The following is a 19,121-nucleotide window of genomic DNA, read 5'->3' on the forward strand; positions in this document are numbered from 1 at the left end:
GATGGTGTGCAGATCACCCAACGACACAGCACCAGCAGGACAACTGCAGCACTTCGTTCTGTAATACATTTTAATGAAGGTGCTTTTTTAATGGCAAAAACAAAAACAGGTGGGGAAAATCACTCATTTTGACTAGGTCAGTATTGTTATTTGCAGATACACTGGGTGATACTGTGGAAATGACCTGGTGTTATGTTTCACTATATGCTACAATGTTTTCTCACAGACAGTAGTCAACTTCACCCCGTAATGTTAAAAGTGAAATTAGTGTGGAAGGGAGGTAGAAAGAAACTAGAAACAAGTAAATTTTTCCAATTTTTATTTGAAATTATCTAATCAGAGCAACTTGCTGAGCTTCCCTCTTATTGCTAACAGTCCTGCCTTTTTATCCCATTGGACCTTCTGTTTTTTGCTCTGTTCCTTGTGCTTAAAAATAAATACATTTGCTCTAATTTTTACAACAGTAAATATTTTACCAAAGGTCAAGAGAAAAATTGTACTAAACCAGTAGGTGGAATCTAAGAAAAGAGCTTATTCACTGGTTTCCCTTTTCTTCTATCATTTACAGGATTATCCTCATTTCAACTAAATAATTGCTTAGTTATTCCCCAAGCATTCTTCCCTCCCTTTGTAACAAACTATATAGCCATTAAGGTTGTTCACACCTTAAGTCACTTTGGCATAAACTAAAAGAACTGAGACTGGCTCAGCTCTTTAATCCTTTTTATAAAACCAGAATTTGAACGAGGAAAAAAATGCATCTGAGACCAGTGTAATCTTTATAAAACTATTAATAATTTGGGTTCTATATGGGACTCATAGGCCTTGGTCTAGGAACTAAACAGCAGATATAAAGTTTAAAAATGTTGATAAATAGATGACAAGTCTAGAGTTTTCTTATCAAATTACTCAATGAGACAAAAAAATTTACAGTGTTCAATAACCAAGAAAGGAGGTAATGAGATCACATACATGTAGAAATAGTTTGGTTTTTTAATTTTTTTTATTTTTGGCCACACCACGTAGCTTGTGGGATCTTAGTTCCCCGACAAGGGATGGAACCTGTGCCCCCTGCAGTGGAAGCGTGGAGTCATAACCACTAGATCGCCAGGGAATTCCTGAAACAGTTTGTTTTAATACATTTTTAAAAACTCAAGAAAATTCTTGTTCTGGTCAATTATTGTACTGTGAGTCCCCATCTCCTATCTCCTTGACCTTGGCATTGACCTTCTGAAGTTCAATTTCTATGATAAACTTGCCACATGGCACACCCATTGTTTAAACAGGGATAGAAGACTTTTGGCTCTAATAATAGAATGACAGCTACCTTCTCTCAAGCTCTTGCCAACAGTACTGGGCACTATTCCAACAGCTTCACAGGACTTAAGGATTTAGGATTCTCTGATTTTCCCGCCAGCCCCTTTGAATGGCATCATTAGTCTCACTTTCTAGTTGCATCACAGGGACTAACAGGGATCTAGTTAAGAAAGTTAAGTTCCCAGAGTCAGGGAAGTAGCAGATTGGGGATTAGTGAAGTAGCAGATTAGGAGAGTTTGAACACTAAGTGACCACAGAAACCAGGTCCATGGGATATAAAAACTTCATATTCTCAAATGTCATTTGAGAGCTGTAGTGAGTCACTCCAAGAATCCTAGCTGTGGAACTGATTATTTTTCCATGTTTAAATAACCATCTGTAGATTAAAATGTTTCCACTTTGAAAAAGTAGTCCCTTTGGCATCAGATGTTTCCAAAATGTGTTTTCTGCCTTTATAGTGAGTGTTCAACCTTTTGCAATTGTATCCAGCATCTGAGCAGCTTAGGGTAAGAGTTATGAGTATAGGTTCTGGATTTCATTATCTCACTGTGAAATGGGGATGATGTTAGTACCTACCTCATGGGTGTTTGTAAGAACTTAGAGAGATAATATATCTCACCTATTTAACACAGCAATAATAATATAGCCAACCCATGCAGTTGTTAACAGGTCCAATTCTAAACACTTTATATGGAATAACTCTTTAATACTCTAAAGTGACCCTATAAGGAGTATATTCTTATTATCCTCATTGTACAGACAAGAAACTAAGGCAGAGAGTGGTTAACAAACCTGCCAAAGACAGAGCTGGTGTTGGAGCCAGAATGCTAACCCCAAGTTCATGCTCATAACCATGACACTAGACAGCCCCCACTGTACCTACGGTAAGCGTTTAATGAAATGCTAGCTCTCTGGACAGCTCACCTGAGGCTCACTGGGCAGAGGCCTTGCTAACTTAATTACTGAATCACTGAGAAGTCAGTCTGGTTTATAAAGTCCTCTCCACAGCATCAGAAACCAGTAGTTTTGTTTGCTGGGTAGTTACAGGTGCAGCATCAATCCCCCGTCACTAGGTGGCCTGGAAGACAAGCTCTGTAAGCCTCCTGAGTGAGCAGAGTGGCTGGAAGGGACTCCCCACCAGCACTCAAGAGCCCATATTGTAGTCCTGACTCCGCCACACGTGGCCTGTGTAACCCTGACCCATGCATTTCACCTGTCGTGGCTTCAGTGTTTCCTCTGTAAACCAAGGGGAATGCGACAGGGTAATTGGAAAGGCTCTTTCCTACCCTGAAATTTCAGGATTCTATGAGGACAAGGTCTGAATAAGTGTTCCTGTTAAAACACCAGTGGTGCAAAGCTCCAGTAGGCTAATCACACTTCAAACCAGGGATGAGGGCACGCACAACTCCTACCTTCTTGAGATTCATGATGTACAAGAAAATAGTTTGAGGAGGAGGTCTCAAAAAAGGAATCTCAGGACAAAGAAGACAATTTTTGTGTGTGTCATGATTTTTTTTTTCAAGGATTAATAATGATTGCTGTCCATATCTAATTGTGCTGATTTATTTCCAATAAAATTCCCACCAAGGACTTAAGATACTCTATGCTTCCAGAAGGACAAAAATGAATAGGGAATCTCAAGGGTACTTTTCTTAAAGAATGAGAGAATTAACTTAATTGGTCATAGGTGAATTATCTACCGGAAAAGTATTAACAAATCATTTTAAATCTTGGACTGCCTTTCATATTCCAATCATATTCTTGATCTCTATATTCATTTTCTATTTATTGATATGACAAATTACCAGAAACTTAGTGGCTTAAAACAACACAACTTCATCATCTGACAGTTCTGTAGGTCAGAAATCCAACACCAGTTTCACTGAGCTAAGATCAAGGTGTCAGCAGAGCTGCATTCCTTTCTGACATCTCTAGGAAAGAATCTGTTTTCCTTGTTTTCTCTAGCTTCTAGAGGCCACCATATCCCTTGCCTCATGGCTCACTTCCTCCTCTTTAAAGCCAGCAGCACAGCATCTCTCTAACTCTACCTCCATCATCACATCTCTTTCTCTGACTCTCTTCTACCTCCCTCTTCCACTTTTAAGGACCCTTGTGATGGCACTGGGCCCACCCAAATAATCCAGGAAAATCTCCCTGTCTTAAAGTCAGCTGATTATCAATCTCAATGCCATCTGCAACCTTAAATACCTCTGCCATGTAACCTAACATATTCACAATTGCCTAGATTAGAATGTGGACATCTTTGGGGAAAGGAGAAGGGTGCATTATTCTGCCTACCACCATCCCTTCCCTCTTTCTGTTGTCCTTCAGATGCAATGAACTCACAGAAGATCAATATATATAAACACTTTACAAAATCAAATGAGAAGGGCTTCCCTGGTGGCGCAGCGGTTGAGAGTCCGCCTGCCGATGCAGGGGACGCGGGTTCGTGCCCCGGTCCGGGAAGATCCCACATGCCGCGGAGCGGCTGGGCCCGTGAGCCATGGCCGCTGAGCCTGTGCGTCCGGAGCCTGTACTCCGCAACGGGAGAGGCCACAACAGTGAGAGGCCCGCGTACCGCAAAAAAAAAAAAAAAAAAATCAAATGGGAATTGGAAAGTAAATGTATCCTCATCTTCCCCTCCTTCCCTTCTTTCAAACTGTAGGATGTATAGGGTTCCAAAGTCAAATAAGTATCACTCATATTGGTTGTCATTGCCCATTAACTGCTCACTTGCTTTCCTTCATTTGCATAGATAATGGACATTTGACAAGATTTTCTTTAGTTTCCTTTCTGGGTAAATTTATCATTTTGCTATGTTTTGTAATACTTAGGACATAATGATGTCATCCAAGCCAACAGCCTTCCCCAGGATGTGTGAAACCAAACCTAATCCTTACCCACCAAGCTACTCTACGGCTCCTGGGTCTCAACGACCTCTGAGTTTCATCAGCCTAGGAAACCAAGCGCAGAGTGGTCAGCCTCCCTTCATTACTTCTCCAGGAACCTTCACCAACAGTCGGCAGGGTCCAGGAAATATACAAATGGTAAGTTAAGCTAGAGGAGAAGCAGCTACAAGCTTTAAAGAAGAAGCAAAGACACTAGGGGTAAGTCTACTTACTACTAGAATTTTTATTTTGCATTTGTAAGGTTTTATTGTGCTTATAAGCTATAGGTGGAGAGAAGTTTATGATCTCATGACATACGCCCAATCATTAGAAAGGCTGGAATGCTACTCTGGAAACAGTATCCCTTTTAGGTAGAAATAATTAGTCTGCATACAGATTTTGCCCCCAAATTCATTTTACTTTGGATTCAAGCAAAAATCTAATGGGTGACAAAGGATTCTTTGTAGCAGGATGATTCAGTAACACTGACATTCTGGAAATGCCACCACTTCTAGCTTGATCTCACTTTTGCAAAGGATATTCTGGGTACCCTCCATCCTGTCTCTGGATTAGTTTCAAGCCTGGTATTTGTATAGAGGCAAGCTCATATTGAGGGCTGCCTTAAAAACAGAAGGAACTACAAATGGGCCGTCTGGGGAAACTGGGTGTGAAAGAACTAGGGGCCATTCCATCTGCTCTCCCCTCACCCAGTGCCCATGGAGATGTTGACTTAACTGCATGTCAATTCCATACGGGGCACTTTGACCATTTCTAATCTAGTTTATAGAGGCACTGTAAATAAAATATGCCCTATATGTACATGAAGACTCCACTGGCATAGGTGGCATTATTAGTTCCTTTGCTGTGCTTTTGAAGAATCTCTTTCACGCCACTAACACAACTCCTCCAAATGGTACTGTCCCTCCCTGTGTGCAGCTCTAACTTCTCTGCTAGAGGCTTCCATAAATTATATTGAGTGCCCATTATATGCCAGATCTCTTCTAGCCATCACAGGAAAGTAAAACTGAGCATCAGCTCCCCTGCAGCAGGCAGATGTAAGCTGGGAGGCGGCCTCTCAGATCCTCCTCCTGCCAGGGAGAGGAAGTTCCCTGCTCCCATTGGGCCACTGGCACAGACTAGCACACCACACAGCTGGCCCCATACAGGCGCTGGGAATACGGCACAGAACAAATCAGGCATAACCTCTGCCCTCATGGAGCTCAGAACCTAGTGGGAGAATCAGACTACACACACAATAAAGAATTAAGGTACCCAGTGTGCTGGAAGTTGATAAAAGATATGGAAAGAATAAAGAAGTGTGAAAGGGATAAGCAGTTCCAGGCAGTGAGGGGGTAGCAGTTTCAAGCTGGTCAGAGCAGGCTTTCCTTAGAAGACGACATGTGAGCAAAGACATGAAGTGAGGAGTGAGCCTTGTGGATGTCAGGCAAGAGGTTCCCGGTAAAGTCAGAAGGTCTTTCGAGGAAAATGTGGCATGTTTGAAGAACAGGGAGGAGGCAGATAAAGGAGAATAGAGGGCTTCCCTGGTGGCGCAGTGGTTGAGAGTCCGCCTGCCGATGCAGGGGACGCGGGTTCGTGCCTCGGTCTGGGAAGATCCCACATGCCGCGGAGCGGCTGGGCCCGTGAGCCATGGCCGCTGGGCCTGCGCATCTGGAGCCTGTGCTCCTCAACGGGAGAGGCCACAACAGTGAGAGGCCCGCGTACCGTGCAAAAAAAAAAAAAAAATTCCCAGGTCTGCCCCTCAGTAATTGTGTGATCTTGGGCACTGCTATGGTCTGAATGTTTCTGTCCCCCTCCAAAATTCGTAAGTTGAAATCCTAACTCTCAAAGATGATAGTATTAGGAGGTAGGCCTTTGGGAGGTGCTTATTAGGTCATGAGAGTGGAGCACTCGTGAATGAGATTATTGCCTTATGAAAGAGACTCCTGAGAGATCGCTCACCCTTTGCACCATGTGAAGACACAGAGGCACGGGCTGTGAACAGGAAGAGGGCCCTCACCACAAGGTGACTGTGCTGGAATGTTGAACTTGGACTTCCCAGCTTCCAGAACTGTGCACAATAAAATTCTGTTGTTTATAAACCACACAGTCTGTGGTATTTTGTTACAGCAGCCTGAACAGAGTAAGACAGATACCTAATTTCTTAAAGTCTCTGTGTCTCCATCCCGTTGTTTGGGAGAATTACATGTACAATAAATGTAAGGTGCTTAGAAATTATCAAGCATACTGTTAATGCCTAATAAATTGTTTTTTCTTCATTGATACTTTCCCCAGAACTCGGATTACCCAAGCAGAGAACTGGTCCATTTGCAAAACACAGACATTGAAGTCACAGTTACAGCAATTTTTTCTAAGAGTCTTGGAGGCTCTCAGGGGATGCTAATGCACGCCTATGCAGTAGTACTTTTTGAAGAATCCTTGGGCCACATGAACAAGCCTCACCAAATACCTCAAACAAGGCTTTACTGAAAACTTCCCTAATATGGGAAAGGAAAGAGTCAATCAAGTCCAGGAAGCGCAGACAGTCCCAGACAGGATAAATCCAAGGAGAAACATGCCAAGCAAGACACATACTAATCAAAGTATCAAAAATTAAATACAAAGAAAAAATATTAAAAGCAGCAAGGGAAAAACAACAAATAACATACAAGGGAATCCCCATAAGGTTAATAGCTGATCTTTCAGCAGAAACTCTGCAACCCAGAAGGGTGTGGTAGGACAAATATAAAGTGATGAAAGGGAAAAAACTACAACCAAGGTTACTCTACACAGCAAGGATCTCATTCAGATTTGACGGAGAAATTAAAACCTTTACAGACAAGCAAAAACGAAGAGAATTCAGCACCACCAAACCAGCTTTACAACAAATGCCAAAGGAACTTCTCTAGGCAGGAAACACAAGAGAAGTAAAAGACCTACAATAACAAACCCAAAACAATTAAGAAAATGGTCATAGGAACAGACATATCGATAATTACCTTAAATGTAAATGCATTAAATGCTCCAACCAAAAGACACAGACTGGCTGAATGGATACAAAACAAGACCCGTATATATGCTGTCTACAAGACACCCACTTCAGACCTAGGGACACATACAGACTGAAAGTGAGGGGATGGAAAAAGATATTCCATGCAAATGGAAATCAAAGCTGGAGTTAGCAATACTCATATCAGACAAAATAGACTTTAAAATAAAGATTATTACAAGAGACAAAGAAGGACACTACATAATGATCAAGGGATCAATCCAAGAAGAAGATATAACAATTGTAAATATTTATGCACCCAACATAGGAGCACCACAATACATAAGGCGAATGCTAACAGCCATATAAGAGGAAATCGACAGTAACACAATCATAGTAGGGGACTTTAACACCCCAGTTTCACCAAAGGACAGATCATCCAAAATGAAAATAAAAAAGAAAACAAAAGCTTTAAATGATACATTAAAAAACATGGACTTAATTGACATTTATAGGACATTCCATCCAAAAACAACAGAATACACTTTCTTCTCAAGTGCTCATGGAATATTCTCCAGGATAGATCATATCTTCACTCACAAATCAAGCCTTGGTAAATTAAAAAATATTGAAATCATATCAAGTATCTTTTCCAACCACATTGCTATGAGACTAGATATCAATTACAGGAAAAAATCTGTAAAAAATACAAACACATGGAGGCCAAACAATACACTGCTAGGTAACCAAGTGATCACTGAGGAAATCAAAAAATACCTAGAGACAAATGACAAAGAAAATACAACAACCCAAAACCTATGGGATGCAGCAAAAGCATTTCTAAGAGGGAAGTTTATAGCAATACAATCCTACCTCAAAACAAGAAGCATCTCAAATAAACAACCTAACCTTGCACCTAAAGCAATTAGAGAAAGAAGAAGAAGAACAACAACAAAAAGTTAGCAGAAGGAAAGAAATCATAAAGATCAGATCAGAAGTAAATGAAAAAGAAATGAAGGAAACAATACCAAAGATCAATAAAACTAAAAGCTGGTTCTTTGAGAAGAGAAACAAAGGTGATAAACCATTAGCCAGACTCATCAAGAAAAGAGGGAGAAGACTCAAATCAACAGAATTAGAAAAGAAAAAGGAGAACTAACAACTGACACTGCAGAAATAAAAGGATCATGAGAGATTACTACAAGCAACTCTATGCCAATAAAATGGACAACCTCGAAGAAATGAACAAATTCTTAGAAAAGCACAACCTCCTGAGACTGAACCAGGAAGAAGTAGAAAATATAAACAGACCAATCACAAGCACTGAAATTGACACTGTGATTAAAAATCTTCCAAAAAACAAAAGCCCAGGACCCGATGGCTTTACAGGCGAATTCTATCAAAAATGTAAAGAAAAGCTAACACCTGTCCTTCTCAAACTCTTCCAAAATATAGCAGAGGGAGGAACACTCCCAAACTCATTCTACAAAGCCACCATCACCATGATACCAAAACCAGACAAAGATGCCACAAAGAAGGAAAACTACAGGTCAATATCATTGATGAACAAAAATGCAAAAATCCTCAACAAAATACTAGCAAGCAGAATCCAACAGCACATTAAAAGGATCATTTACCCTGATCAAGTGGGGTTCATCCCAGGAATGCAAGGATTCTTCAATATATGCAAATCAATCAATGTGAGAAACCATATTAACAAATTGAAGGAAAAAAAACATACGATCATCTCAATAGATGCAGAAAAAGCTTGTGACAAAATTCAACACCCATTTATGATAAAAACCCTCCAGAACGTAGGCATAGAGGGAACTTAGCTCAACATAATAAAGGCCATATATGACAAACCAACAGCCAACATCGTTCTCAATGGTGAATGGTGAAAAACTGAAACCATTTCCTCTAAGATCAGGAACAAGACAAGGTTGTCCACTCTCACCACTATTATTCAACATAGTTTTGGAAGTCCTAGCCACGGCAATCAGAGAAGAAAAAGAAATAAAAGGAATACAAATTGGAAAAGAAGAAGTAAAGCTGTCACTGTCTGCAGATGACACGATACTATGCATAGAGAATCCTAAAGATGCTACCAGAAAACTACTAGAGCTAATCAATGGATTTGGTAAAGTAGCAGGTTACAAAATTAATGCACAGAAATCTCTTGCATTCCTATACACTAATGATGAAAAATCTGAAAGAGAAATTAAGGAAACATTCCCATTTACCACTGCAACAAAAAGAATAAAATACCTAGGAATAAACCTACCTAGGGGGACAAAAGACCTGTATGCAGAAAACTATAAGACACAGATGAAAGAAATTAAGGATGATACAAACAGATGGAGAGATATACCATATTGATACAAACAGATGGAGAGATATACCATATTCTTGGATTGGAAGAATCAACATTGTGAAAATGACTATACTACCCAAAGCAATTTACAGATTCAATGCAATCCCTATCAAACTACCAATGGCATTTTTCACAGAACTAGAACAAAAAACTTCACAATTTGTATGGAAACACAAAGGACCCCGAAAAGCCAAAGCAATCTTGAGAAAGAAAAACAAAGCTGGAGGAATCAGGTTCCCTGACTTCAGACTATACTACAAAGCTACAGTAATCAAGACAGTATGGTACTGGCACAGAAACAGAAATATAGATCAGTGGAACAGGATAGAAAGCCCAGAGATAAACCCATGCACATATGGTCACCTTATCTTTGATACAGAAGGCAAGAATATAAAACGGAGAAAAGAGAGCCTCTTCAATAAGTGGTGCTGGGAAAACTGGACAGCTACATGTAAAAGAATGAAATTAGAACACTCCCTAACACCATACACAAAAATAAACTCAAAATGAATTAAAGACCTAAATGTAAGGCCAGACACTATAAAACTCTTAGAGGAAAACATAGGCAGAACACTCTTTGACATAAATCACAGCAAGATCTTTTTTGACCCACCTCCTAGAGTAATGGAAATAAAAACAAAAATAAACAAATGAGACCTAATGAAAAAAACTTTTGCACAGCAAAGGAAAACATAAACAAGATGAAAAGACAACCCGTAGAATGGGAGAAAATATTTTGCAAATGAAGCAACTGACAAAGGACTAATCTCCAAAATTTACAAGCAGCTCATGCAGCTCAATATCAAAAAAACAAACAACCCAATCCAAAAAGGGGCAGAAGACCTAAATACACATTTCTCCAAAGAAGACATACAGATTGCCAACAAACACATGTAAGGATGCTCAACATCACTAATCATTATAGAAATGCAAATCAAAACTACAATGAGGTATCACCTCACACTAGTCAGAATGGCCATCATCAAAAAATCTACAAACAATAAGTGCTGGAGAGGTGGGAATGTAAATTGATACAGCCACTATGGAGAACAGTATGGAGGTTCCTTAAAAAACTAAAAATAGAACTACCATACGACCCAGCAATCCCACTACTGGGCATATACCCTGAGAAAACCATAATTCAAAAAGAGTCATGTACCACAGTGTTCATTGCAGTTCTATTTACAATAGCCTGGAGATGTAAGCAACCTAAGTGTCCTTTGACAGATGAATGGATAAAGATATGTGGCACATATATACAATGGAATATTAACCAGCCGTAAAAAGAAACGAAATCGAGTTATTTGTAGTAGGTGGATGGACCTAGAGTCTGTCATACGGAGTGAAGTAATTCAGAAAGAGAAAAACAAATACCGTATGCTAACACATACATATGGAATCTAAAAAAAAATGTTTTGAAGAACCAAGGGGCAGGACAGGAATAAAGATGCAGACATAGATAATGGACTTGAGGACACGGGGAGGGGGAAGGGTAACCTGGGACGAAGTGAGAGAGTGGCATGGACATATATACACTAACAAATGTAAAACAGATAGCTAGTGGGAAGCAGCCGCATAGCACAGGGAGATCAGCCCGGTGCTTTTTGACCACATAGAGGGGTGGGATAGGGAGGGTGGGAGGGAGGGAGACACAAGAGGGAAAAGATATGGGAACATATGTATATGTATAGCTGATTTACTTTGTTACGAAGCAGAAACTAACACACCATTGTAAAGCAATTATACTCCCATAAAGATGTGAAGAAAAAAAAAGAAAAAAACAAGGCTTTACGCTGAGGCCCTGGCCCTAGCGTATGTCAAAATCTTAATGGCCCACCTCCTGTAGAGGTATAGCTAAATGACACCATGGATCTTGACAGAGTTGACAATAAATAAGGAGCAGCAGCAATGATAGTGATGTTTCAGTGGTGCCTGAAGATGAAGAAGCAATTTTTAAATGTCTGTTTTCTTTTTTCAGGCAATCCAGATCATGACTGGATTGAGGCACATTGACTTCGGAATTATTGGGGGTTTAATGGCCTCTATTTATAACCAAGAGTTGGGTTTTGCTTCCTTGTCTTTTATTGGCGGATATCCATTCTGGGGCGACCTCTCTGTGAGTAGCCTGCTGCAACAGCTGTCCTTCTCAGCTTATCAAGTATAGCTGTCCCCAGTCTATGTACAACTCATCTTTTAATAAGCCCTGCATCTGATCAGCTGGAGAATTTAGATACTAGATATTAATATTAGATATTAATTAGATAGAGAATTAAATAAAGAAGAGCTTTTGTTCTCCATTTTAACTTGCAGCCTAAACTCACACCCTAAAGTTTACACTAATCAAGTAACCAGCAAACCAAAGTTTTATTTCCCTATTACATTTTAGATGGAAATGTATGTGCTGGGTGGAAAGTGGCAAAAAGAGGTGATCGGGAACATGATTAAAAATATGCAATTGATCATGAGAAGAGACTGAGCAGTGAGGTCAGAAGTCATCCGAACAAGGAAAACTTACAAGGGAATGAGGTCTTTTTGTGCGAGAAACTAAGGAGAAAAAAGAAAAGGATGTCAAAAGGACATAGAAACCTCGAGAGTTACTCCAAAAAATTGAGAAGTACGAGAGGAATTTTTGAGAGGGAAATATAAATAGGTCAACCTTTCATCATATAAACAGAAGTATTTCCCAGGAAAAATCAAAGGACCCATCATTTCACAAATAAATTTGTTTCTTTCTACAGTTCATTATTACTGGAGCACTCTCTATTTCGGCATCCAAGCAGTTTTCCCCTTGTCTGGTAAGTTAGAATGTTTCTACTTTTTAATCCCTTTAAAGATTAACTTATTTGGGTAAGAAAACTGAGAAGCCAGATTCAGAACGTGAGAAGGGGAGCATTTTTTTCCCAGAAGTATCTGTGGGTTGCCTCCATGGTACGTGTGCCCTCACATGGTCTACACAGTTTACCACTCAGAAATGGCTCAACATCCCGACTCTTTAATTCACAAGAGTGGAAATTAGTAAAGATGGGGTTGTTTACTTCCAAGGCTCCCTGGTTCAGTGGGGTCACACTGCACGGGGGACACCCCAAACAGAAACAAAGAAGCCAGGGGACACCCTCTTGCCACTTCAGTATCAAAGACTCTACTATGCATTTGCTATTTCTCAGTTCTGCCTTGCCTTGTATTGTTATTTTTTCTTCGTGCATGTCTCCTAGTCTCATTCAGATTTGACTTTTGTTTTATAGTTCTTCAGATCATCATGAAAAACACCTAGCTCAGGACCTAAGAAGAGTCCATAAATCCCTGAGACAGGCCTTTCAATTCTTTCTGTCACAGCACTCCACCTTTTGCAATCTCCTGGTCCACTTTTGAAACAGGAGAAAGAAAATCGTTTGCCAAGAACTAGAGACAACTAGAACAGAAGTGGTTTCAAGATTATATTTAATCCAGCACAAGAGGGAAGAACTGGAAAATAGGAACACAGAGTCATGTTACTCATACTTTCCCAGACTAGACTACACTAGACTAAAAATAAAATAAAATAAATCAGTCTAATCTTGACTACTCTGTTGTAATCCAAAAACAAAATAAAATATCCTCTCACTGCATGATTTAGAGATGCTTCCCTCTAACTATGCTTGTCCAAGCATAGAATCTGTCCATTTGGAGAAGAGAGCTAAAATTATACCTAAAGCGATTCTGCTAGGAGCCCTTCAGAGGCCTTCAGAAGACTATCTAAGGCATGCTGAAGCAGCAGCACGTTCCAAAGAACTCCTAACAAGTCAGCTGAGGACTTGGTTTCACAATTATTCTGCTGAATTTCAAAGTCTTCTTGTAGAAACTGGGGAACGTTTTATACTCTGCCCATTCACCCCTACCCTCAAAAGCCTAACAAGTTCCTCATTCTAAATCTATCTAGTCCTTAGAAAGACAAGGGTTTCATGAATTCCTAAATTTATCAGCACAGATTTTTTGTGTGTATAGACTTTTCCATCTATAAAATTGGATGCTATATAGTACTACCTCCTATAGTGGTTGCAAGAGTTCTACGAAATAACGCATTTACATGATTTAATACAGTGACTGTCACAGAAAAAATGCTCATTATAAGTTTGTCATTTGATTGTTTTAAAAAGGGAATATAATGTTATTTTGCATGAGGCTTAGACAAATATAATAGATGAGCTTCTGCTTTGTACTATTTACATTTTTCTACAGATCTTAGAAATACCCTACATTTAGGCGGCATATAGAATAGTTTTCATGGTAACTCTCCAGCAGGGAAGAGGAAAAAAATCATTTCAATTTTTTTTTCAAGATTTCAAAGATTAAGAACCGTGAGATTTAATTGCTTCTTATTTCATTTAATTTCACCCATCTTACGTATGATTTATCTTTCCTGCCATCTCCCTCAGATAAAAGGCAGCCTAGGAATGAACATTGTTAATTCTGTCTCTGCCTTCATGGGGGTGATTCTGTTGCTGGTGGATGTGAGCATCAATGGGCTGCCTAATCAAGACTCCTGGGGCAGTGGCTAAGTATCCCATCACCTACCATGTGCCTCCTCTCTTTCCACTCACTTAGAGTGGATCTATATTTTATTTCTTATTACTGTACAGCAGCTCTAGTAGTAAATTCCTTTTTCTATTCCAGCCCTACTCCTGGTCATGGGATCTCTAGGACTAGAGAATGAAGTGGGAGAGTCACCTCTGTAGATGGACTAGGGCAGAAAGGGCACCCCTTAGTGGTCCATCTCATGGGTAGTCACATAGGGAAGACTCCTAAAGGGTATACAGAAACACTGGGAAAAAAAGCTCCCAGAAATAAAAGAGTAACTGAATTTGTACGCTGAATGAGAATAACCTATACTAGGAGAAAGAGATGCAAAATAAGTGACATACAGATATAGATACATAGATATCAATATTGATATTGATACATATTGAAATATATGTATCCTTGTTAAGGCATAAGGTATAGAAAAGGATTCTTTGAGGTTTTAGGCAGAAAAATCAAATTACTTACAAGCAGGAAAAAAAATCAGCTTGACTCGGTCTCTACTACAACAACATTCAGGGAGGGAAAATCATGGAGCAATATCTATAAAGTTTTGATGAAAAGAAAATGTGACTCAAGAATAACAAGTCCAGGGACTTCCCTGGTGGTGCATTAGTTAAGAATCCGCCTGCCAGAAGACCTAAATAGACATTTCTCCAAAGAAGACAGACAGACTGCCAACAAACACATGAAAGAATGCTCAACATCACTAATCATTAGAGAAATGCAAATCAAAACTACAATGAGATATCATCTCACACCAGTCAGAATGGCCATCATCAAAAAATCTAGAAACAATAAATGCTGGAGAGGGTGTGGAGAAAAAGGAACACTCTTGCACTGCTGGTGGGAATGTGAATTGGTTCAGCCACTATGGAGAACAGTATGGAGGTTCCTTAAAAAACTACAAATAGAACTACCATATGATCCAGCAATCCCACTACTGGGCATATACTCTGAGAAAACCAAAATTCAAAGTCATGTACCACAATGTTCATTGCAGCTCTATTTACAATAGCCCGGAGATGGAAGCAACCTAAGTGCCCATCATCAGATGAATGGATAACGAAGATGTGGCACATTTATACAATGGAATATTACTCAGCCTTAAAAAGAAACGAAATTGAGCTATTTGTAATGAGGTGGATAGACCTAGAGTCTGTCATACAGAGTGAAGTAAGTCAGAAAGAAAAAGACAAATACCGTATGCTAACACATATATATGGAATCTAAGAAAAAAAAATGTCATGAAGAACCTAGGGGTAAGACAGGAATAAAGACGCAGACCTACTGGAGAACGGACTTGAGGATATGGGGAGGGGGAAGGGTGAGCTGTGACAGGGCGAGAGAGAGTCATGGACATATACACACTAACAAACGTAGTAAGGTAGATAGCTAGTGGGAAGCAGCCGCAGGGCACAGGGATATTGGCTCGGTGCTTTGTGACAGCCTGGAGGAGTGGGATAGGGAGGGTGGGAGGGAGGGAGATGCAAGAGGGAAGACATACGGGAACATATGTATATGTATAACTGATTCACTTTGTTATAAAGCAGAAACTAACACACCGTTGTAAAGCAATTATACCCCAATAAAGATATTAAAAAAAAAAAAGAATCCGCCTGCCAATGCAGGGGATACGGGTTCAAGCCCTGGTCCGGGAAGATCCCACATGCCACGGAGCAACTAAGCCCCGTGCACCACAACTACTGAGCCTGCGCTCTACAGCCTGCTAGCCACAACTGCTGAGCCCGCGAGCCACAACTACTGAAGTCCGCACACCTAGAGCCTGTGCTCCACAACAAGGGAAGCCACTGCAATGAGAAGCCCATTCACTGCAACGAAGAGTAGCCCCCTACTCGCCACAGCTAGAGAAAGACTGCACGCAGCGACAAAGACCCAACGCAGCCAAAAATAAATAAATAAAATTGTTTTTTAATTTAAAAAATAAAAAAAAACAAGTCCAATAAAATCCTTGTGACAGTATAAAAGCAACAAGAAGATACTCTCAGTAAAACAACAACACACACGGGCACTGTTGCTAAAAAAAAAAGAAGAGTAATATTCAACCATACACGAGGTAGATTAAATCAAGAATGTAGAAACGCAAGGAGAAGCTGTGTAAGGAGATTCGTGAAAAGCACAAAAACTGGAAGGTGAAGAGAGAAGATGAGAGGTAAGACAAGCATGCTAATCTCTCATTTTTCATAATAAACAATCATCTAATACTGCCTCAAACTGAAACTTGTAGGTTTAAAATGATGTCAACTTCTTCATGGATTTTGTAAACTTGACTTCTTTTTGTTCTTTTAAAATCAGGTAATACTTTTATTTCAAAATAGGAAGTAAAAACGATTCCATTATTAAAAAATGGTGTTTCCCTCTATTGCTCTCTCATTCCCTCCCTTGCTTGTTCTCCTTTTTTCTCTCTCTTGCTGTCTCTCCATGCAACCACTTTTCTTTTTTCTTTTTTTCTATTTTTTTGTCTGCCCTACACGGCATGCCAGATCTTAGTTCCCCGGCCAGGAATCGAACCTGCGCCCCCTGCAGTGGAAGCGCAGAGTCCCAACCACTGGACCGCCAGGGAAGTCCCTGCATCCACTTTTCTATTTGCCTTTTGCCCATACGTAGAGTTCTAGAATAACAGGTCTCAGATGTTACTTTAGCTCATTTCTGGGCAGTGGCATTTGGGATGATTGGTTGTGTTCTATGTTACTTGATTTATTTTTTTATTTTAATGAGCAAGTAAATTTTTATTAGAAAAAAAAAGCCACTGCAAAAAAAAAAAACTCTACTCCCTTTCTAATGTTTCTAAATAAAACAGTCTACTGGCAAAAAGGGAAGTCTTCTGGCATTTTAAAGAAATTCCGAAGTTAGTTTACATTCCCCTGAAATAAGCATGTGATGAGAGAGAAATGATCCCAGAGCTAGGTGAGTACAAGCAATAGTACATTTGATGAATCAGAACTTTTTGAAGCCAGGGTGAAGCCCTCCTGATTTAGTCAACATTTCAGCGTGTTTATTCCGGATTTCAGCTTGCTGGGAAAGGAATTTCAGCCATGCTGACCATCTTCTCTCTTTAGGAGTTTTGCATAACTTGTGTCACAGCACATTTTGCCAGCCAAGCAATCACCAACACCAATGGCGGTGAGTTGGGCCTCTTCTCTGGAAGATAATCTGAGTATGTGCTGAAGGAATACAGACTTCAGTGTCAGCTAAGTCCCACTGCGGGCTTACCACAGCGCTCTTGGCCCTCTTCCCTGATGGGACCAGGGAGGTTACTGAACAGGATTATAGTAACAATATTGTTTGCTTGTTCCATTCTTTCCAGTCTGTCCTTGGTATTCCAATTGTGTATGCAAATAGTCCCTTGACAACAGGGTGGTCCTCAGTTCCTCCCAGAAGTGATGGCCACCAAACTCATACCACCTAATACCACCAGGTATTAAAAGAAAAAGGAAGCTCATGCAATCTCATGGGGTAAAACTACCTGCAGAAACTTCTTAAGAAGCAGCCTCGACTCTCCACGATGATTGCTGACCTTTAAAGACTGTGTTTCAGATTTGTTCTTAGTTTATCACGAATGATAACTGCATGGACCTCCCTGCCACTGTTTCTTCCTACATATGCCACTACCACTCACTGGCAAAGGCGAAGGGCCAGAGGACTGGAAATGACTGCAACTCTCTTGAAGTTAGAAAATTTCCTGTTAATGTTACCCTTTCCTCAATAAAATATTACTAGGAACAGAAGCCTTTTTTGGTATTTTTTTATTCATTTGGTTTGTTATTGGTTGTTAAGTAGGAGATCTGACTAAATGCTGCAAAGCAGACTGATACAATTTCTTTGATGATGATTTACAGGCCGTCCGGGTAGAAATGTTACATCCTACCACAGAAGGTATATGCCTATTATTAATATGATGCTATTTAAAGCCCTTACGGTAGTTTCATTCTGGAATATCTAAAAACGTATTCATTAATTCATTCATTTGCTCAAAATAGGTATTACACTACTACTTTGTGACCAAACACTGTGCTATTCAATTACATAAAATTAAGATTTTATGTACTTTTTAGTTGGGGTAATAGAAAGTGGGATAAAGTGGGCTTTATTGAAATGCCAGTGTACACATGTTTTTTTTTCAGGTACAAGTAACAAATGCTGGGTTTAAGTACAAAGACTTCACCCCAAAAATATAACTTAAACTGTATGAGAAAAACCAAAGTGCGTCCTATATTTAGTCTCTTCATTCCTCAGAAGAATACAGGTTATTATTAGACCTCTAGGGCGTCTTCCAATTCTAAACTCTAAGGTTAATAATTCATCATGAAATACATGGGTTCAAGAATTATCTTTCCGCCCTTGTACACTGTTGGTAGGAATGTACACTGGTGCAGCCACTGTGGAAAACAGTATAGAGGTTTCTCAAAGAACTAAAAATAGAACTACCATATGACCCAGCAATTCCACTCCTGGGTATATACCCAAAAAAAACCCCAAAACACTAAATCGAAAAGATACATGCACCCCCATGTTCACAGCAGCACTATTTACAATAGCCAAGACATGGAAACAACCTAAGTGTCCATCAACAGATGAATGGATAAAGAAGATGTGGTGCAGATATACAGTGGAATACTATTCAGCCATAAAAAAGAACAGTATTTTGCCATTTGCAGCAACATGGCTGGACTTGGAGAGTATTATGCTATGTGAAATAAGTCAGTGAAAGATAAATACTGTATGATATCACTTATATGTGGAATCTAAAAAATATAACAAAACTAGTAAATATAACCAAAATAAAGCAAACACAGATATAGAGAACAAACTAGTGGCTACCAGTGGGGGGAGGGGGGTGTGCAATATAGGAGTGAGGGAGTGAGAGGTATAAACTATTGGGTGTAAGATAGGATCAAGGATGTATTGTGCAACATGAAGAATATAGCCAACAATTTTGTAATAACTGTAAATGGAAAATGACCTTTAAAAATGTATAAAA

At 39.7% G+C, this 19,121-nt stretch overlaps 1 protein-coding gene across 1 annotated transcript; it reads left to right on the top strand.

Moving 5' to 3' along the window:
• The first annotated feature begins 4,157 nt into the window (after nucleotides 1–4,157).
• On the top strand, nucleotides 4,158–14,100 carry LOC132430324 (membrane-spanning 4-domains subfamily A member 12-like). The gene is given in 4 exon segments (XM_060019712.2): nucleotides 4,158–4,424; nucleotides 11,544–11,681; nucleotides 12,304–12,360; nucleotides 13,978–14,100. Coding segments are annotated over 4 exon segments (585 nt in total).
• The last annotated feature ends 5,021 nt before the right edge of the window (nucleotides 14,101–19,121 follow it).

The sequence above is a fragment of the Delphinus delphis genome, chromosome 8 (assembly GCF_949987515.2).
Source record: "Delphinus delphis chromosome 8, mDelDel1.2, whole genome shotgun sequence".
Lineage (NCBI taxonomy): Eukaryota > Metazoa > Chordata > Mammalia > Artiodactyla > Delphinidae > Delphinus > Delphinus delphis.